We start from the raw sequence: 20,687 nt of genomic DNA, 5'->3' as shown, positions 1-20,687 counted from the left end.
CTGTTCTGCCATCGACCTAGGTGATAAGAGAACAAAGGGGTTTTTAGGGAAAACTGCTGACTACTGCACGGGATGTTGCTAGAGTTTCTGAAATCCGGCCCAGAGGCTACCAACTAGGGAGGAAGGGGGAGCTGAAGGACAACTGAAGGACAAAAGCCTGGGAGGAAGACAACCAGCCTTCAGCCCGAGCAACCCCCAAGAGACCACCAGAGACTGATACGCAGGCGCCCCTGGGAGGGTTTCGGATTCCGGAAACCAATTATAATAACCCTGCCTCTTCTAGAAGTAGTAATGAATATGTATTAGCCTGGGAGCATAAAAACCAGCCGCCTTACGTAACGGGTGTGCGTCCTGGTGGAGCAGAGACTCCCGGTGCACCCAGCGCTGTTTGCTTGCCTCTGTTCGTTCAATCAATTGTAACCCTTGATTGTAATCCTCTTTGGGACTCAGTCATTTATAACACTTTTTATGTTTGTATTTTATTTAAGGTTGTCTTGCCCCCCTCCGCCCGCCCCCCCCAGCCTCGCTGCTCGCCAATAAAGCTGGCGCAGGGACACCTGCCTGCGACCATAGAGACGCGGTCCTCCCGGCCTGCTAGAGCGCCCCCCCGCGGTCCTCCAGCATCCCAGCGTCCCTTGCGCAGCCATGGCGTCCCGCGGGCAGGGCCAGAAGGTGCAGAAGGTGATGGTGCAGCCCATCGTAGCCTTCCTGCGGCCGGGGGGTGACGGGGGAGCGGGTGGGGGGCGGCCCGGGCCTCAGGGGTCTCGGCCCGGGCCTTGAGGCCTTGTCCCGGGGCCCTGGGGCCTCGTTCCAGGGTTTGAGGCCTTGTCCTGAGGCCTTGTCCCGGGCCTGGAGCTCTTGTCCCCGTGCTGAGCCCTTACCGCAGCGCCCCAGAACCTCATCTTCCGCTACCTGCAGAAGGTGAGTAGCGCGGGGAGAGGACGGGGAGAGGATGGGGATTTGGGGGGGGTGGGGGGAGCGGGGAGGGTCCGGGGATCCCCCTTGCTGAGTTTTCGGCTCCCACCCGTTGCTCGGGGCAGGTTTGTGGGGAACGGAGAGCTGTGCGGCGTGCGGGTGGGTCCAAGGAGCTGCTGCGCAGCCCGGCGTTTCCCCCTCGTGTTAACGGGAGTGGGATCGTGCAGCCGGGCGTGCAGGAGTGTTCCCTGGTGAGTGGAGACGTCTTCTTCAGCAAACGTGTAGTATTCACCCAATCATATAACGCTCTAAAATGTCAGAGTGTTAATTGAAACTGCCCCTGAGAGTTGCTCCTTGGAGTGTTTGGGAGCTCTAGCGGCTGTGGTTAGCGGGTATTTCTGAACACGCGAGAGAGAACAAAACTGCTCGCGGTGTTTGTGTTCCAATTTACTCTCCTCCTTCCTTCTGCAGAGGTCGAGGATCCAGGTGTGGCTTTACGAGCAAGTGAACATGCGGATAGAAGGCTGCATCATCGTATCAGCAGGACCCCGCGTTACGTCGTTAGTTTGTTTTCCCTCCTTCACAATCCTATTTTTTCTTGTCAAGAAAAACTAGCAGAAGGGAAAAAAAAATCGTACTTCTCTAACAATTAGTCTTCATTGTCCAGCCTGGGTCAGCAAAGCTGATGATGGTTTGTGTTGTTGCTGAAGTAATTGGCATCGTTGCTGATTTCTAGGGCTTTGACGAGTACATGAATTTGGTGCTGGCCGACGCAGAGGAGATTCACTCCAAGATAAAATCAAGGAAACAGCTGGGTGTGTCGTGTGTCTGTGCAACCCGAGTGACGCGCGGTCTGAAACCTGCGCGGGTGAGCCTTCTAGGTAGCAGCACTGAGAGGTACCAAAGGTGTGACGAGCCTTGATGTTGAAGTTCAGTGAGCAACTACTGGCTACATCTCTGTCCCTGATGATTTTTGAGCTGGTGATTTTGCTGAATGAAGGAGAATGTGTCCCTGCCTGAGACCAGTTCTGGTCTTTGACACGTGTAATACCAGGCGGCCTGCACTGGCTGGAGGAGTCTGGTCACAGCTCCTTTCAGCTGCATCTAAAGCCGGTGGCCCTGGGCGATTGTCACGCTTGCTGTGATCTCTGAGTCAAAGCAGGGAGCCGCGGTAGCGGCAGTGTTTCTTTACCACCTGCTGGTGGACAGAAGCAACGATGTGTGCCCAGTGCTGGGGTTTTCAGCAGGGACAGCGTGCTGCTGGAACGGGGACGGTGGCTGGAGTGGGACTTGTGAGTGTGGGGCAGCTGGCAGGAACAGGACTCTGCGTGATGGGCAAAACCCTGCTCAACCACACGAAATACTTTCTGAAAGCACAAGATTATTCTCAGATTCTGGGCTCTCTCTAATCCCCTCTTTCCCTTCTCTGTGCTGCAGGCCGGACCATGTGAAAAGGGGACAACATCACTCTTCTACAGAGCGTTTCTGAGTAGAATTTGCCATCCTTAGCACAAAGGTGGCTGCCGTGCTGCGGAGTGACTGAGTGCCAGGGGAACGCGGCCCGCTGCTAGATAGGAAGTTATTTGTAACTGGGGCTGCATGCTGAGGTCAAAAGTCCTTCCTTTGTGGGAGCGAGTTTTTTGTAGCTTGAAACAATACGTGATGTATTTCACAAATACACATTTTTCACATTAACGGTAAATGTAAAAGACAAATCTGCTTGTTTTCAGTCTCTTCCTTCCGTGAATGGAGAAGGAGGGGAAATATAGAAGCGTGGGCTTTTCTTTTTGCTGTGGATCTGATAGGTTTCGATAACGATATGTGCTTTCTTGAACATTACATCTGCATTATGTGGCCAGGCCGAATCGTTCAGGGCACGGAAGCCCCACATAGTCCTTGAGCTAGCAGGGTGCTAAGGAGGGTGTTGGAGATTTTGCATCCAATTGCAGCCCTTTGTTGCTGCAGTGACAGGTTCCTCAGATTCTTTCTAAACAGGGTTTAACTTGTTGAGAATCTTTTTGGGAGTGTTTATTGTGGATCAATCAGTACAAGTATCTTAGTGGGCCCGTGAGGGATTTGGGGCTGTGGTGCAGTAACCCAGCGTTTACAAGTGTTACTGATAGGCATGCTTGTCAAATAACACCTCCAGATCAGAGAGTGAGAGCGGGCAGCTGGTTTGGATGAAATCTGTCACTTCTTGCTGCTTTGGACAGAGCCTGTAGATTAAACCCTTGTGCTGTTCAATAAGCTGGGGTGTCAGATGTGTCGGTTGGGTTTTTTATCATTGGATTTATTTTTTGTATCCGTTTGGAGATCTGTCTGTTCTATTTAAGTTTCCCCAAGAGAGCTGAGTTGCTTGGTGCATCGACCAAAGATAAGTTCCCTGGCTGACTTGGGACAACCAGTCCCCTCGTTTTTCTGATCACAAAAAACAAACAAAGAAAGAAAAAAAAAAAAGGAAAAAAATGTTGACTGTAGCTGTAACTCAGAAACTAAGATTCCCTGAATGGAGAGAAATGAATTTTGATGCACAGGCTGTGCTAGAAATCTGTTAATCAGCATTCAGTTTTTCAAAACTTCAGTTTGTGTCTCATCATCATGAAAAGTAATCAATTCACGGTGGGAGATCCTTTCCTGAAAGGGAAGGACAGAACTACGAGTCTTGCTGTGGGGCCTTCCCGGCGCAGTTGTGCCATTCCGAGAAGTAATACGTCAGGAGTGTCCCAGCAGCCGTTCCCAGGAAGAAAGCTTTGAGGGGCAGCATGACACACTTGATTGGCTAAAGCAGCTTCAGCCGTACAGCGTGCTGCCGGGATCGGTAATTCTAAGTTGTGTTCAAGTTGGTGAGTTCCTTTCAGCATGTAGTAAAGATGTAACGTGCCGATGTCGTTTGGGAACAGGAGGCATTCCGTGTCACCAGCAGTGGGCACATAGGGAACGAAATAGTATCTTACGAGGTCCTCCACATCTGCCTTTCATTTTGTCCTTGGTTTGCCAGCTGGAGCTTTCAGGAGGTGAGGAAGGAGGCTGTCCCAGTCAGTAGTTGAGGTGTTGCAGGGTAGTTGTGATGCAGTGCTTGTAAAATTTACCTGCCCGCATCTCCTGTTACAGGCAGCCCCCCCTGGGCCCTGTGAGACGGGGAGCTGCTGCCCGGGGTTAGGCCCAAGGTCCCCTGTCAGGCCCAGGGCCGCCCTTCCCCTCGCCGTGCCCTTCCCTGCCGCTCCTCAGCCCTTGCTCAGGCCTTTTGGGCCGTCTGGCCGTCCGTCTGTCCATCCATCCGGCCGTCTGGCCGTCCGTCTGGCCCTCTGTCCCTCCGTCCCACCGCCGTGCCCCGTCCCTGCCGTCTCCCTAGGGAAGCAAAGAGTCCCTGGGCTGCCTTCAGGGGGGAGGTTCTGCTGAGGAAATTAAAGCTCCCCCCTTAACGGGCGCCTTGCGAGTTCTTTTGAGTTCCAACCTTCTGCCTTCCTTTCGTAGCAGTGCCTCTGAGGGGTGCGCTGTAAGGTAGGCGTCGTCTGGCGCGCTGCTCCTCCGTTTCCCAAAGGAACTGCCTTCCGGATCTGACTAAGTCTGGATGCAGCGGTTGTCACCTTAATTTCTCCTTTAGTTTGCTGAAAACCAGCCGCTTGGGTGACCTTGGTGTTTGTTTCTTAAAACTTGGCTCGAGGAGGTCTCTGTTTCCTTATGCTGATGTTCACGATGAAAGTGCAGAAGGGATGCTTACTGTTGCCCGGGTCAGTACTGTTGCCAGGATGGGAATGTTTAGCCTACCGGCCCTCTGGTGCTGTTAGGCTGCACTCGGAGTGTGAGCTCTGGGCCTTATTTCGAAACTACGGCGTTATTTGAGTGTACAGAGCCGAGATATTCTGCGGATAGGTGATTCTCAAACCACGTCAGGACCACCGCTGTGGCGTGTGCTGGAGTCGGACGCGCGTTTGACTGATCAGGCGGAGCAGGTGAATTGAATTTGTTGCTGGATGGCGAGGTGTTCTGGGGGAAGAGCTAGTCTAAGGAAAACTTCCTCTTACTGCCCCTTCCCATCTCCAATGGCCACTGCCTGGGGAAATTGGTTCTTCCTGAGATTAACTACAACGTTACAGTGAGGATGAGGAATCATCATTACTTCCCAGAGTTATTTGCTGCCATGCCGCAGCGTTGATTTCAGAGATTTTTTTTTAAAAAACAAAAAAAAGGAAAAAGAAAGGAAGTATGTATTCTTTTTTCACATACTCTCTTTTCTTTCCCCGAGAGTAAATGTTGTAGCTTCAGCAGTACCCTTCCTCTGGAAACGATTCCCAGTGCCTGCTCAGACACTGGGGAGGAAAATGACAGAGAGAGCAATGGAGGAGAGCCACCCGATATAAATAAAGGAAAAAAGGGGTTATGGATTAAGGGAAAGCCACTACAGAACAAATTGGTGCCATCTAAAAATTGGTTAAGGGTTTGGGACCTGCAGGTGCTGCCTACACGTGCGTGTGTTGCAGTCGTGCCTGTTGCCACTGCGCAAAATGGAGAGAGCTTCTTTGTCGAATGCAGCATGTTAAAGCATGCGCCATTGCCTGGAAGAAAAGCACGGCCTTCCCTCGTGTGGGACTTCTTCCCTATTGATCTGTGGTTTACCTGAAGGTTTGCCATAACCTGCATATGTTTCAAAAAAAACCAAAAGAAACAGAAAACAAAAAGCAACACCAACACTAAAGAGTGGCAAGGCAGATGCTCATGTGGGGACTCTGACTCATGGGTGACATCACCAAGCAAAGCACTGTGAGCGCTTCGGGTCGGGGCTGCTGTGGCGAGCCTCGCAGGCGGGAGGGAGAGCGGGTACGGTTCGCCTCTGGCGGGTCTGTGTCAGCCCTCTGCCCCGGTGGCTTCGTTAGCAGTGAGAGTTTGACTGCTGTGTTCCCAGCTTTGGCTTCTGCACCGAGCGTGTGGCAGAGCCCGCAAGCTGCTTGCTCAGCTGGAAGAGGAAGAGGAGTGACCTCAACTGTGCCGAGGTAAAGCAGAACTGTTGAAAAGATTTGTCAAAGATGCGGGTTGTACCAGCGCAGCCGCTGCAGCTGCAGCAGGTCCTGGAGCATTGGAGAAGACAGAGAGGGCTTTCTTCGTGAAAAGAATGCTGTAAAAGTGTTTTCGTGCCGGAAAGTAGGACAAACGCCTCTGTTGTTTGGATATCCTCTATTGACCTGGCACACTGGCATTACAGCATACCTGGCACACTCTTTGTATCGTTTGTGAAAAAAATAAAATAAAATAAAATAAAAAAGTGTTTTAGTGAGGGCAGGCCAATGGTGAGTGGCAGGCGATGGTGCTGTTGGGAACGTGAAGTTCAGGAAGCACTTCTGGGTTTTTCTGCTCTTTCATGTGACTTTTTGCCCTGTGAAGGTGGTGTATTGAGCTCTTTTCTTAGCAACAACTAGGTTTCAAAGCAGTTACAGTTTAACATCTACATGCTTGGGCGTTATTAACACAGCATTGCATACTGAGCTGGTGCTTGGTAGGAGAAAACAGAAATCTTACCGGGGAAACTCTGGGAAACCTGGGAAACAGAAAACTTACCGGGGAGTTAACTGGAAGTCTTTGAAGATCGATAACTTTGCTGAGGTTGTCCAGGTGGGTGAACTCGAAGACCCACAGTGACTGGCACATGCTATTTAATGCGTCATACTGCGTTCTGTAGAAGTTATTTGTAGCCATAGTTGATCATTGCCTTGCATGTATGATCAGGTGGGTTTTTAAGAAGTGACTCCATTTTCAGGCTTCCAGGTGTGCTCCAAGTCATATTATTAAGGACGTGGAAGAGAACGCTTGCTGACAAAGCTCCTGGCAGCTTTACAGAACTTTAATTTAATATTGTGTTAGTTCATGTAACAGCTGATTTCAAGGCATTGCTCTCCTCAAGAGACTAATTTGGTTAACAGAAGAAAGCTGGAAAAATGCTTGTTACTCATGATTTTTCACTTGTTGGTACTTTCTTTAGGGTTACTTTTAAAAAGAAGATTTCACTGATCACAAGCCAGTAGAAGACTTTCAACCCAAGCAAGGGTGAAGACAGCTCTCTCCAAGAGCAGAGGAAGTCCCTGTGGAGAGAACCCGAGCTTGTTATCAGAACTTGTCAGCATGTCTAAACAAGGAGACGATTGCTACTTCTATTTCTATTCTACCTGTTCCAAGGTATGGCTGGGTTTCTTTTGCTTTGCTTTTCTTTTTTTTTTCCATTTTTTTCAGGAAGGGGTAGAGTAGGAGGAGGAGGCCCACTGGTCTTTGGTTAACTTGATAACCAGCTAGATTCTGAATTCAATGGTAGCAACCTGAGGCAGTAGCATGGAGGTTTTTGAGGCTGTACTATATTTTCCTTGTTGGTTTCCTTTTGGTTACAGGGAGACAACTGTTCCTTCCGCCACTGCGGAGCTGCTCTGGGGAACGAGACGGTCTGCACGCTGTGGCAGGAGGGTCGTTGTTTCAGGAATGTCTGCCGATTCAGACACATGGAAATTGATGTGAGTGCCTAAAGATGTGTTCTCAAAATAAATCAACAAAAGCATTTTTCAGTGCCGTAGGTGTGCTGCTTGTATTTTGCAGGATAGGTTCATTTGCTTTGAAATTACACTGGTTTCTGTTACCAGGAGAGGGGGTGGGAGGAAGGAGAGGGAAATAAAATCAATGCCTTAGGTATGTCGTAGCAAGATTTTCTTTTATTAGATGCCGACAGTATTTTCTGAACAGATGCAGAATAACCGCTAAATAGCCTGCTAAAACCTGCTGGAGCAGGGGGGTAATAAACAGGCTGTACTAGCCTCCTGAGAGCAGGCTTGAGAATGATCTATCAGGTCTCTTGTGTCCCGCAGTCCTTCAGATAATGCTGTTGTAGCTGCCTGGGGTAGGAAGCAGTGGGGCAAGTTAAAGGTGCAGAAGAACGAAGTCTCCAAGAAGTAGTTCTAGATAGAGTTAACCTAGGCAATTTAAGATGTTCTTTTTCCCTCTGAAGAATCCTAGTATAAGCCTAGGTGTATTAGTTTAACCCACCCTAAACTGCTGTCTGAGAGTGCCTGTCTTCTCAAACGGAATGATGACAAAGCTAAACGTGCATAGTGGTTACAGCTTATGCAAACTTTGTGAATATGCCCGGAAATACTCTACTTAAGTGACAAACTGACCTTTGGAATGATGTTTCAGCACTGTATTGGGACAGCCCTATCGCTGTCATGATCTGGAACTGTGCATCTCTTTGCAACCCTTAGGTGCATGTTATCACGAGCTTGTCTTTCTTTGTGTCTTCAGAAAAAGCGCAGTGAGATTCCGTGCTACTGGGAGAAGCAGCCAGTAGGCTGTCAGAAAGCCAACTGTGCTTTTCATCACACAAAGGGACGTTACATCGATGGAGTCTTCTTACCACCAAGCAAGAGTGAGTTTAGGTCCTTCTTCTTTAAGTACTGAAGAATTAATTTTGAGTATTACTTAGTGGGTGCCAATCCTGTAGGAGACATCAGGTAACCGTTCATCTGTGAGTGCAGGAAAAGGTGTGCAGTCCTAGGTGGTCAGCTAAACCGAGTGTCCTGCTGGTGTCCTGCTGGTATTTGTTTTCTGCTTTCATGCTCAGCTTCTCTCTGCTTTGTGTGATATTTGCCTTGTAGTTTGCTTTCTGTTGTTTCATCTTCTGCTGGGTGGTAGGGAGATGTGTTGTTGTTTGAAGGGAAGTCATTGTTCACGGTGTGAACAGTGATGGGATGGGCAAAAGGAGATGCTGAATTCATTGTCTGTGCGGGTTATCTGCCTTACCTACCATCTTCGTGCATTGTGGTCAAAGTTTTAAACTGCCATATTACTGATGCTCCTCCTCTTCCTCTAGCTCCACTGCCAAGTCCGCCTGAGTCCGCGGACGATGATTAGAAAGTGGCTCAGATGTCACTGCAGCAAAAGAAACTTTCTGTCCAGTCCAATCCCTCTCCATAGCTAAGGGGGGTGATGAAAGTGGCAAACTCTGAAAATGTCCCAAGCCCTCCACACCCTCCAGTTGTAATCAATGCTGCAGATGATGATGAAGATGATGATGGTGAGCATGTTTTGGTTCTTGGAAGGAATTTGTGCTGTAAATGAATGTATAAATCACAGATGACCTGAGGTCTGACTAGCGATTGGGCAGGCAGTCTGGTCAGGTCACTGGTGGCTTTGTCTGGCAGTCAGTGGACAGAACCTGAAATGTTGGAGGAAAGCTTAGAACCACTCTTGGCTTTAGCTGGTCTGTTGTGTAAAGCTCTATGTGAAACTAGGAAGGAAACTCCTTTTTTTTCTGTCTCTCTGAAGAGTAATATGTTGTGTAGTAGTTAAAGCTGCAGAGAGAACCTAGAGTCCCAGATGTTTTGTCCTAGGGTAGTCCACTTACGAGTTCATCAGGTCAGTGTAGCTGTATTAAAAAAAAAAAAAAAAAAAAGCTTTTTCATATGAACCATGGACTGAAGTGTCATTGCATGAGCTACGTAATCACGAACAGTCTGGTCTATGCATAACTGAATAGATTTTTCCCCTTCAGACCAGCTTTGTGAGGAAGGAGAAGAAAGTAAAACTCCCGTCCAGCAACCAGCTGAGGAAGGCCAAAATGGATTACGGATGATTTCCACTCGGAAAGCCAGTGCTACTACTGCTAAACAAGGTATTCCGGCACCTGTAGTAGGATAAATCGGAAGGAGAACTTGACAATTAACTCGAAAGCAGTGTGGCGTAAAAACACAACAGAATGTAGGGGTGCTGAATGGAGTCGGTTATTTCCATGATCTCATTTCTACCTAATAGCATCATGTGCCCATTGGGTCAGAAAGGTGAACGCCTTTTCTTTACTTTTGGAGAACAAAACAGGGCCACAGCATGGAGTTGAAATGGCTGCACGTGCAGCCTTGCAACCACTGTTGAAAGCCATCTCTAACGCTAGAGGGATCTAATATCATGTAAACGGATTAAAATTAAAACTACAATTTTTACCCTGAAGGGTGAAAGGAGGGGCAAAATGCCATTCATTCTATGGTTCTTCCACTTGTGAGGAGTGTTGACAGGGTTTATTCTAAATGCTTCTGAAAGTTGCTGAGCACTAAGAAGCCTGAGGATCTGTGGTCCTCAGTGAGCGCCTCTAAGCCTTAGTCTCATTAATTGTTTTCTGTTTTCAGAGGACGGTCTGAATTTTGGCATAAAAACACTTGAAGAAATCAAATGGCAGAAAATGAAGGAAAAAACTAAGAGACACGGTGGTGAGTTAATATTCCCTACTTTCTTACCCTGTTCACCTTCATCCCGGTTGATGTTCTTTTTTTAAAAAAAAAGAAATTCTTCCAGTAATACCGGGTAGCTGGCTATGCTTTGGTGAATACAACTATTTGCCAAAGAAGTGAAATTTTATTGGCTTCGGAATGGCAGGTGATGGTGGCTGGGAGCTGCTTGAGGGATAGACTTCCATTTTTAGCTGGGGGCATCGAGCAACCTGATTCTCAGCCAGCTGGTATTCTAGATGGGAAGTCCAAGGGCAACCAGAGGCAAATTAGTCACCTCTCTTATTTACATGCTCTGGTCACTGTACGTTTGACAGTAATGAATAATTAAAGTTTTTTGTTCTTCGTGATAGTTTTTTATGTTTGGTAAACTTCCTTCTGTTTTGCTTGCTCTGAACAGAAGGTCCTTCAAGATCTTCTCTTCCTCCCGTCGACTCTATGATTTTTCCTGCTCCGGAAAAGGAAAATGTCCGGACACTGGTGAGAACTGTGACACTGTCTACAGAGGAAGGTAATAATTAATGCTTTTGTTTTGATTTCATTACTCCTAAACTGGAAGGTTAAGCAAGAATGAAGACAATTCCCCCATGTTAGCCTGCTGGTGCTGCCTTCTTCTGTTGAAAACATGCTTTTATGCTGAAAGTCCCTGGTTGTACTGGAAAGCTTTGGTGCTCAGGTTAAGTGCAGCAGCAGGAGAAAGAAAAAAATGTGTCAGTATGCAAAGAGGGGGATAACTGAAAAACAGAAGAGTAACGAGAAGAAAGAGCCCTAGAAGACAGTGCTATGTAAGAAGCAATTTCTGAAGCTTTAAAGAGGCTGACAGTGGCAGGTGTGGACAGGAGTGTGATAGGAGTCTGTGTATAAATGCTATTGTTTAGAGTTGTGCAAATTCCTTTTAACGGGAAAGAAGTGAAGAAGTACTTTTACTCATAGACATTCACCTTAGAAAGGAATATTTCTCAGCATTTGTACCTAATAATATTCTGCTTGCTTATGCAGCTTTGTTCTGCACAAAGTATAGCTGTCAAGCAGACTCAGATTCATTCTCTACTATCTCAGCTGGGATTTGAAGCAAACACTGAGACTATTAATACTTTTTCTAAGTTAATCATAGTTGAAAGATGAGTTTGTGTGGTTTAGCTGTCAAAACAGTGTCTTACTGGGTTTTTTTGGACATGGGCTAACAGTATAATATTTCTAATGGCTACTGGTTTCTATGAAATAGAAAAATTTTACTTTTGTTTTAGGGGAGGAACCTGTGGTTCGACTAGATCTCGCTGAGAAACAAGGAAAACGGAAAGCCTCCGTGGGTAAGAACTCTTTATGAGCTGTTATTTACGTGCCGCCTTCTATATAGGACTGCATTAAAGAGTCTTTTTGACGTATGAGAGGAAAATGCATTGCAGTGGAGATCTGCGTTGACTGCAGAAATGGCAAAAAAAAAACATTTAGCAGCTGAAAGGGCAATTTTGTGAAAATATGCTTGAAAAATAGAAGCTTGTGGTTGACTGTTCTCAAATCTTCCTGCAAAGAAATGTTCTTAAAATATTCCTGTTTTTCTCTGTCTGAAGCTGATGTAAGCGCCCTTCCAGTGAAGCGCAGCCTTGCTGAAAGGCTGGGGAAGAAGGTGGAGGTTCCGCGAAATGCTGACAAAGCACCAAAGAGAGGTACAGCTCCTAAACAGGCATCTGGATTTGATTCCCGGGTTTTGTATTCAGGCTTTCTGTTTGTCCTTTTCCTGTGATGTTTCTTTTTGCATGGTGGCTGAGGTCTTAATCACTGGGATTCAAAGTTACCTTTCCTGTCTTGTTTTCAAATGTGAACACAAAGTTGACGTTTATGCAGCCTCCCTAATTTGTTCTTTTTCTGTTTTGCAGTTCAAGTTGCCAAGTCTGTGAAGGAGAGACTAGGATTACCTTTTCAACAGACTAGTACTGCGAAAGGTAACAACTGGCTATTGAATATACTTTCTCCTTCTTCCTTCCCGTGAACTTAGACCGTTTTCATACAGCCCTAAAAATTAATTGAAATGAAAACAAAGACCTGATTCCTCTTGCTTGAGTGCTGAAGCTCTTCTGACAGCCGCTATCAGAAATGTGGCTCTAGGTGTGTGTTTATTTTCCACTTGTGCCTTGTCCAGGTTTTAAGCTGCTTCTGTGAACCATCGTGTACAATTAGAATAGAACCACTGCCAGGAGCAGGAATTGGAAATGCAGTCTGAAAAAGTAATAAAGTAAACTGGCATTTCTGTGTAGCAACTCTGTCTGGATAGGGCTGGTCTTCAAAATACAACAAGTGGCTCAGAAGAGGAGGAGAATGTTAGGCTGTTGTCCTAAGATGCGTTATTGGGAACGCTCAGGATTAGTTTTCCTTAGTACTGTGACAAATTTTGGAGACTTGAAATATTGTTGGACTCTCTTGAAATGTTGGTGCTTCTCATTTCTTGATGATGACAGGGAAGGCTGCTAAGCCAAAGGGAGAGATCCATGTGAAAACACTGGAGGAAATCCGTCGTGAGAGAGCTCTTCAGAGCCGAGAAACTCAAGCCAAAGCCCAGGCTGAATGGCATGGTAAAACCAAAGATCCCAGCGCAGGGGCAAAAATTCAGGGTGAGCCCAAGAAGCAGCAGAGTGTGCTCACTCTGTGCGGGCCCAGCAAAGTGCAGTCGAAGGAGCCGGCAGGTAAAGGCAAGGCAGAAGGAGAAGTGCGTGTTAAAACCTTGGAAGAACTAAAGCGCGAGAAAGCTCTGCGGATGCAGCAGAGTGGAGGAAATGTGCCAGCTCCCCCAGCACAAGCTGGACCTGCCCCAGCAGGGCAGAAATGCTTAGGGAACACAAAGCTAACAGGTAATCAGATGCTTTAATACCTGCCCCGGTGAGGTGCTTCCCATATTGAGCAAGTTCCGTTTGCTCAGGATCTGCCTCGCTTTTTCCTTCAATGCAGAGGATAAAGAGTTGAAGGCTACAAAGTTCAAAGGCAAGGAAGGGCCAGAATATGCAACCATGTCTGTTTTCATTAATTACGTGATGGTGTTCTGCATTTCCCGCTAGGAAATTAACTCATTGAGGGCTTTTTAGTCTAATTTTGGTATTCTGTTTTTTTCTGCCATCTGCTTTATGGTATGGAGTCCTCCCTGTGTTGAGTTCAAGTTCACCTTCCTCTTTGGCATGTGTTGCTTAACTTGACACGTGTATGTGTTTGTAAAGCATGCCTCAACGTCTTAATGTGGGGGGCCAGTTTCTGTCCAAAATGACAGAGGATCAAAGGCCTCGTTGTTAAGATGATATCAACTTTGTAAAATGAGATTGTGTGATGGGAGCTAAGGAGGGCTTAAAGGCTGCACGGATTGCACATTGTAGCCTTTCTCTCGGTCTCATGGGACACGAGGAAATAAACAGACAAAGAAAACAAGGACCCAGAGCAAGACTGTATCAGTTCTCTCTTCCTTTTACTCTAGCCAACTTTAACATGGTTGCGAAGCCTTGGGATGGGAAAGTCGCTTCCCCCAAGAAGAGGGCACTGAAACGTGAGGCACCTGGGAGTTTTCCCTCTGCTGGAGCAGCTGTGAAACCCCAGACTGCCTTTGATGCTGACACCATGGGACCTCCAGCCAAAAAAGCAGCTATGGTAAGGACAGGGGCTAATGCAGAAATGGATCCCTTGTAAAGTTTATACCCTCCTCTAGGAGAAAAGATGGCAAACTCCAATGTTCTACAGGCCTTCTGTTTCCTTTGAAATCCAGTAGCTGCCTACAGACTTCTTGTAGTACCCTTCCATATTTATTAGATTAATGGCACTATTTACTTAGTACTCTGTGATTCTGTGATTTCTCTGGTGTGGAGGATTTTGTCCATTAATGCTGTGTTCTTAAAAGACACAAGATCATTAGTAACCTCCAAGTGAATAGTAACTTTCTTCAGGAGCACCTTGGTTTTGTATTTTGGCTAAGGCTCCGCTGCCAGAGGAGAAGCAGCATGGAGGAAAAAGCTATTAAGGAATCTTTTACCCATGGGTCATAAATACTGTTTTGCTGCTTTCTAGGCTGTTCCAGCCATGCTGGAGCACGTCCCAGCCACCAGACTTGAAGAAAATCCCCAAAACAGGTGATGACCACAACTTGTTCTTTTTCTTAATCGGTGTATATCCCCAGTGAAACCTAAGTTCTGTCACATGTGGGGAAAAAACAAGGGTTCTGAGATAATTAAAGCCCAAATCCATCAGAGGAATAAGTCCCGTGAAATCACTTTCTAGCAGCTAGCAGGAATGCTTAATTAGACTTACTTTCTTTAAATGCTGCAAGTCGCTACAGCTTTCCAGTGACTTCTTGGTCTGTCTGAATACCTAAATGAGGATGGGGTGAAGTTCTTCTACTTCTTGTGAGGTGATAAATGATGAGTAGTGTCCTCTGCCTTTTGGTCCTCCAGAACTGCCACCTGAACAAACCTACAAGGTGACAGACTGCAGGGAGAGCAGAGGGAAGTGACGGATGCAGATCAGCTTCCTGTACTGGGGAGCAAACTCTGCTGAGTGTGCCATGGGAAAAATGACCAACTTAGTAACCAGATATTTGCAGATGGAGACTTCTTAACATTTTTACAGGAAAATTAATAAAGGTGGCAAAGTGGCTCTTGCTACAAAAATTGAACCATCTTTGCTAGACTGCGGGTGCTCTGGCTTCACAGACAAAGCCCCAAACTGAGAAATGTACCTGCTAATATATTGGGCTCTAAATGTAGGCCTGGGTTAATTGAAGAACAATCCCTGTGTAAGATTGAAGTGCAGGAGGGGTTGGCTACGGTTTTAAGAGCCGGTTTGCAGAAAAGGGATTTCCCGTTAAGAAATGGCCTATACTGCTTGTTCTCTTCCTTGCTCTCCCAAGACCTGCAGCACATCTTGGAAGCCAGGCAGAATCTGTGGAGCCCGATGGAGTTGTCAAGCTCGACTTCAGCTTCTTCCAGCTAGAAGAAGCAAGGACACGCCGGCTGAGTTCCCCAGGCAACGCGCCCTTATCTGCGGACGAGGATTTTGAGATGCTCCTTTGGGAACTCTCAGACGGCATCCTGGAAGCCGAACTCGACTTGGAGCCAGGGAAGGCTGAGGATGACCTCCTCCTTGAACTTTCCAAGATGATTGACGATTGAACTGCAGAGTCCTAGGGTATATTTAAAAAAAATAAATAAATTAAAACTCTTCTTCTTGTTGGATACCCCGAGGTGATCCTTTTTCTACCTGAGGCTTTGCAATGAGACTTAAAGCACAGTTTGAACTGGTAGAAATTGGCAGGAGCTGCACTCAGTTGTCCTAAGTTTCCCTGCTGGTCAGAGTTAAGGTCTTGTGCATCCGTTCTGTAACTATAGGTGGCTACCTTGGATATCAAGAGGACAAAGCACTTGTTTCTTTTGGCACAGAAAGATGTGCATCGGCACGCTGTGGTGGCTGTGAATTGACGTAGTGACTGAGCTCTGAAGGCTTAAACGTAAAGCTTCTTCCTTCCTCCCCCCTTGGCACAACTCGATGTTGGGCACATTGTGAAGCTTCGGTGTTCTGATTTCTCGGCCAGTTGATACCCAAATCCCGGAGTGACTCTGTCAACTCGTGGCTTTTATTTGTGTATGCCATTGTTTTGACTGTAATCTTTTCAGGTGATGAAGCTGTAGGGGCAGGAGGGAGCAGAATAATTATTCTAGCGTTGTGGACCAAACATGCTGCCAGGAGTGGTGGGGGGCGGGGTGGTCAGCCCACCCAGCCTTACTTTCAATGATCAGGGATGATAAAATGGGGTGAAAAGCAGCAGCTCTGTGATACGGCTACGCTACCCCCACTCCCTTCTCTTGTGCTGTAGCAAAGTTCCCCCAAGCTTTGGTTGGTGCTTTTTGCTGGTGAGAGTAGGACTCCAGGGCGAGTAGTCGAGACTCTTCTGCAGTAACTGGGTCAATTAAGGGTTGGTTTAAGTGCCTCTTGGTTTTTAAAATTGCTCCCCTGAGCAATTTTGGCTCTGCTGCCTGCTCCAGCAAATGTTCGGGTGCCATCAGCGTCGCACTTGGGCGTGGGCACTGACCCTGCGGAGGATAGCTGAGACTCGGGTGTATTGTGTACCCTGCCACCAGTGATCGTTTTCCCCTAGCAGATCTATTTTGAATTCTTTTCTGAAATTTTAGAGGAACTTGAGGCTCTTTGTGCTATGATTTGTGAAGCTGTAGGGGCCCTCAGGCATTTGCTGCTGGCAGAGGAAAACCGCTTCTCGAATTTGTTGTAAATACTTTCTGTTTGGACAACAACGCCAGTGTGTGTGTGTGTGTGTGTGTGCGCTTTGACGACCCCCTGCGACACCCCAGCTCCGCGAGGGAAGCTTTGAAACGGCTCTGGGAAAACCTCTGCGGAAGAAACTGCTGCTGGTGACTTGCGGAAAACGGACTCCACTTTAGTGTAAGACTATAAAGTAGGTATGTTTATTCAGCGCTGGGCGGCACGGGGGGTAGTCCCGCCAAAGTCGTGCACGCCTGACGCGGCAACTTGCCTTGGTTATATGCAGTAAAGAGTTACATATGCATGAAGTTTCACAATACGCCTGTACATAGTCATAACCTGTCCCCGCTTCGTATTAAAATTACTTCCAAGGAGTCATTTCCATAAACCCCTCCCATCTGCGCTTGCGCAGTGTATTCTGGTGGTGGTCATCGGGGGTCGTGGGGATGAAGATTGATGACTCTTCCTCGTCACCGCTAGTTGACCTCTTGTCTTTGCACAGACTCAGTTGCTCCTTGGCTCTTGTCCATCTGCAGGACCGGTTTCTACCAGTTTCTTAAGACAGGCTCACTCTCTTAGTAGGAGACTGACCTTGGTAAGGGGCCCCAGGCTTCTTGCTTTAGTTAATTTGCACAATGCACCATAGCTAGCAAAGACACTAAGTAGCACCCTAGTTTAATGCCGTCAGCGCTCTAGCTCTACTTGATAAGATTCTCCTAACTCCCTCTCTCACTGGAGCCCACGCAGCCCTCCGTCCTGCCGAAGGACTTCACGGGGACTTCTGCCAGCTCCGGGTGCCCGCACACAGACAGAAATGGCTTTGAGAGAAAACAATTCAGGAGGACGAGAGCTCAGAGACTGCGGCCGGCTTCGGCCACCTTCCCCTCGCTTTCCCTCTCCGTGTTCAAACCGAGCACTGTTCTGCCATCGACATAGGTGATAAGAGAACAAAGGGGTTTTTAGGGAAAACTGCTGACTACTGCACGGGATGTTGCTAGAGTTTCTGAAATCCGGCCCAGAGGCTACCAACTAGGGAGGAAGGGGGAGCTGAAGGACAACTGAAGGACAAAAGCCTGGGAGGAAGACAACCAGCCTTCAGCCCGAGCAACCCCCGAGAGACCACCAGAGACTGATACGCAGGCGCCCCTGGGAGGGTTTCGGATTCCGGAAACCAATTATAATAACCCTGCCTCTTCTAGAAGTAGTAATTATTAGCCTGGGAGCATAAAAACCAGCCGCCTTACGTAACGGGTGTGCGTCCTGGTGGAGCAGAGACTCCCGGTGCACCCAGCGCTGTTTGCTTGCCTCTGTTCGTTCAATCAATTGTAACCCTTGATTGTAATCCTCTTTGGGACTCAGTCATTTATAACAATTTTATGTTTGTATTTTATTTAAGGTTGTCTTGCCCCCCTCCCCCCCCCCCCCCCAGCCTCGCTGCTTGCCAATAAAGCTGGTGCAGGGACACCTGCCTGCGACCATAGAGACGCGGTCCTCCCGGCCTGCTAGAGCGCCCCCCCGCGGTCCTCCAGCATCCCAGCGTCCCTTGCGCAGCCATGGCGTCCCGCGGGCAGGGCCAGAAGGTGCAGAAGGTGATGGTGCAGCCCATCGTAGCCTTCCTGCGGCCGGGGGGTGACGGGGGGAGCGGGTGGGGGGCGGCCCGGGCCTCAGGGGTCTCGGCCCGGGCCTTGAGGCCTTGTCCCGGGGCCCTGTGAGGCCTTGTCCTGAGGCCTTGTCCCGGGCCTGGAGCTCTTGTCCCCGTGCTGAGCCCTTACCGCAGCGCCCCAGAACCTCATCTTCCGCTACCTGCAGAAGGTGAGTAGCGCGGGGAGAGGACGGGGAGAGGATGGGGATTTGGGGGGGGTGGGGGGAGCGGGGAGGGTCCGGGGATCCCCCTTGCTGAGTTTTCGGCTCCCACCCGTTGCTCGGGGCAGGTTTGTGGGGAACGGAGAGCTGTGCGGCGTGCGGGTGGGTCCAAGGAGCTGCTGCGCAGCCCGGCGTTTCCCCCTCGTGTTAACGGGAGTGGGATCGTGCAGCCGGGCGTGCAGGAGTGTTCCCTGGTGAGTGGAGACGTCTTCTTCAGCAAACGTGTAGTATTCACCCAATCATATAACGCTCTAAAATGTCAGAGTGTTAATTGAAACTGCCCCTGAGAGTTGCTCCTTGGAGTGTTTGGGAGCTCTAGCGGCTGTGGTTAGCGGGTATTTCTGAACACGCGAGAGAGAACAAAACTGCTCGCGGTGTTTGTGTTCCAATTTACTCTCCTCCTTCCTTCTGCAGAGGTCGAGGATCCAGGTGTGGCTTTACGAGCAAGTGAACATGCGGATAGAAGGCTGCATCATCGTATCAGCAGGACCCCGCGTTACGTCGTTAGTTTGTTTTCCCTCCTTCACAATCCTATTTTTTCTTGTCAAGAAAAACTAGCAGAAGGGAAAAAAAAATCGTACTTCTCTAACAATTAGTCTTCATTGTCCAGCCTGGGTCAGCAAAGCTGATGATGGTTTGTGTTGTTGCTGAAGTAATTGGCATTGTTGCTGATTTCTAGGGCTTTGACGAGTACATGAATTTGGTGCTGGCCGACGCAGAGGAGATTCACTCCAAGATAAAATCAAGGAAACAGCTGGGTGTGTCGTGTGTCTGTGCAACCCGAGTGACGCGCGGTCTGAAACCTGCGCGGGTGAGCCTTCTAGGTAGCAGCACTGAGAGGTACCAAGGTGTGACGAGCCTTGATGTTGAAGTTCAGTGAGCAACTACTGGCTACATCTCTGTCCCTGATGATTTTTGAGCTGGTGATTTTGCTGAATGAAGGAGAATGTGTCCCTGCCTGAGACCAGTTCTGGTCTTTGAAACGTGTAATACCAGGCGGCCTGCACTGGCTGGAGGAGTCTGGTCACAGCTCCTTTCAGCTGCATCTAAAGCCGGTGGCCCTGGGCGATTGTCACGCTTGCTGTGATCTCTGAGTCAAAGCAGGGAGCCGCGGTAGCGGCAGTGTTTCTTTACCACCTGCTGGTGGACAGAAGCAACGATGTGTGCCCAGTGCTGGGGTTTTCAGCAGGGACAGCGTGCTGCTGGAACGGGGACGGTGGCTGGAGTGGGACTTGTGAGTGTGGGGCAGCTGGCAGGAACAGGACTCTGCGTGATGGGCAAAACCCTGCTCAACCACACGAAATACTTTCTGAAAGCACGAGATTATTCTCAGATTCTGGGCTCTCCTAATCCCCTCTTTCCCTTCTCTGTGCTGCAGGCCGGACCATGTGAAAAGGGGACAACATCACTCTTCTACAGAGCGTTTCTGAGTAGAATTTGCCATCCTTAGCACAAAGGTGGCTGCCGTGCTGCGGAGTGACTGAGTGCCAGGGGAACGCGGCCCGCTGCTAGATAGGAAGTTATGTGTAACTGGGGCTGCATGCTGAGGTCAAAAGTCCTTCCTTTGTGGGAGCGAGTTTTTTGTAGCTTGAAACAATACGTGATGTATTTCACAAATACACATTTTTCACATTAACGGTAAATGTAAAAGACAAATCTGCTTGTTTTCAGTCTCTTCCTTCCGTGAATGGAGAAGGAGGGGAAATATAGAAGCGTGGGCTTTTCTTTTTGCTGTGGATCTGATAAGTTTTGATAACGATATGTGCTTTCTTGAACATTACATCTGCATTATGTGGCCAGGCTGAATCGTTCAGGGCACGGAAGCCCCACATAGTCCTTGAGCTAGCAGGGTGCTAAGGAGGGTGTTGGAGATTTTGCATCCAATTGCAGCCCTTTGTTGCTGCAGTGACAGGTTCCTCAGATTCTTTCTAAACAGGGTTTAACTTGTTGAGAATCTTTTTGGGAGTGTTTATTGTGGATCAATCAGTAAAAGTATCTTAGTGGGCCCGTGAGGGATTTGGGGCTGTGGTGCAGTAACCCAGCATTTACAAGTGTTACTGATAGGCATGCTTGTCAAATAACACCTCCAGATCAGAGGGTGAGAGTGGGCAGCTGGTTTGGATGAAATCTGTCACTTCTTGCTGCTTTGGACAGAGCCTGTAGATTAAACCCTTGTGCTGTTCAATAAGCTGGGGTATCGGATGAGTCGGTTGGGTTTTTATCATTTGATTTATTTTTTGTATCCGTTTGGAGATCTGTCTGTTCTATTTAAGTTTCCCCAAGAGAGCTGAGTTGCTTGGTGCATCGACCAAAGATAAGTTAAGTTCCCTGGCTGACTTGGGACAACAACCAGTCCCCTCGTTTTTCTGATCACAAAAAAAAATAGTAATAATTTTTGACTGTAACTGTAAC

The 20,687-nt window shown here is 48.1% G+C and overlaps 2 protein-coding genes and 1 pseudogene across 2 annotated transcripts; all 3 read left to right on the top strand.

Annotated features, from left to right (window-relative positions):
- Positions 1 to 645: 645 nt before the first annotated feature.
- On the top strand, positions 646 to 2,366 carry LOC118261360 (small nuclear ribonucleoprotein E-like). Its single transcript, XM_035572182.1, has 5 exons — positions 646 to 699; positions 895 to 921; positions 1,387 to 1,449; positions 1,652 to 1,730; positions 2,353 to 2,366. The coding sequence occupies exons 1-5, from the start codon at positions 646 to 648 to the stop codon at positions 2,364 to 2,366; spliced, it is 237 nt and encodes a 78-aa protein (XP_035428075.1).
- A 4,663-nt stretch (positions 2,367 to 7,029) lies between these two features.
- Positions 7,030 to 15,307, top strand: LOC118261365 (zinc finger CCCH domain-containing protein 11A-like; annotated as a pseudogene).
- Positions 15,308 to 17,965: 2,658 nt separating this feature from the next.
- On the top strand, positions 17,966 to 19,667 carry LOC118261362 (small nuclear ribonucleoprotein E-like). Its single transcript, XM_035572184.1, has 5 exons — positions 17,966 to 18,019; positions 18,198 to 18,224; positions 18,690 to 18,752; positions 18,955 to 19,033; positions 19,654 to 19,667. Exons 1-5 carry the CDS (start codon positions 17,966 to 17,968, stop codon positions 19,665 to 19,667), a joined length of 237 nt encoding a protein of 78 aa, XP_035428077.1.
- Positions 19,668 to 20,687: the final 1,020 nt, after the last annotated feature.

Source organism: Cygnus atratus, unplaced genomic scaffold, assembly GCF_013377495.2.
Source record: "Cygnus atratus isolate AKBS03 ecotype Queensland, Australia unplaced genomic scaffold, CAtr_DNAZoo_HiC_assembly HiC_scaffold_72, whole genome shotgun sequence".
Taxonomy (NCBI): domain Eukaryota; kingdom Metazoa; phylum Chordata; class Aves; order Anseriformes; family Anatidae; genus Cygnus; species Cygnus atratus.
This window is presented reverse-complemented; position numbering and strand designations above follow the sequence as displayed.

What these genes read in the sequence shown, in the direction of transcription:
- LOC118261360 (XM_035572182.1), top strand. Translation starts at nt 646, where the DNA reads ATGGCGTCCCGCGGGCAGGGCCAGAAGGTGCAGAAGGTGATGGTGCAG. An exon ending in TCTTCCGCTACCTGCAGAAG is followed by an intron (nt 922 to 1,386) that starts GTGAGTAGCGCG and finishes TTCCTTCTGCAG; the next exon opens with AGGTCGAGGATCCAGGTGTG. An exon ending in GGATAGAAGGCTGCATCATC is followed by an intron (nt 1,450 to 1,651) that starts GTATCAGCAGGA and finishes GCTGATTTCTAG; the next exon opens with GGCTTTGACGAGTACATGAA.
- LOC118261362 (XM_035572184.1), top strand. Translation starts at nt 17,966, where the DNA reads ATGGCGTCCCGCGGGCAGGGCCAGAAGGTGCAGAAGGTGATGGTGCAG. An exon ending in AGGTGATGGTGCAGCCCATC is followed by an intron (nt 18,020 to 18,197) that starts GTAGCCTTCCTG and finishes GCAGCGCCCCAG; the next exon opens with AACCTCATCTTCCGCTACCT. An exon ending in TCTTCCGCTACCTGCAGAAG is followed by an intron (nt 18,225 to 18,689) that starts GTGAGTAGCGCG and finishes TTCCTTCTGCAG; the next exon opens with AGGTCGAGGATCCAGGTGTG.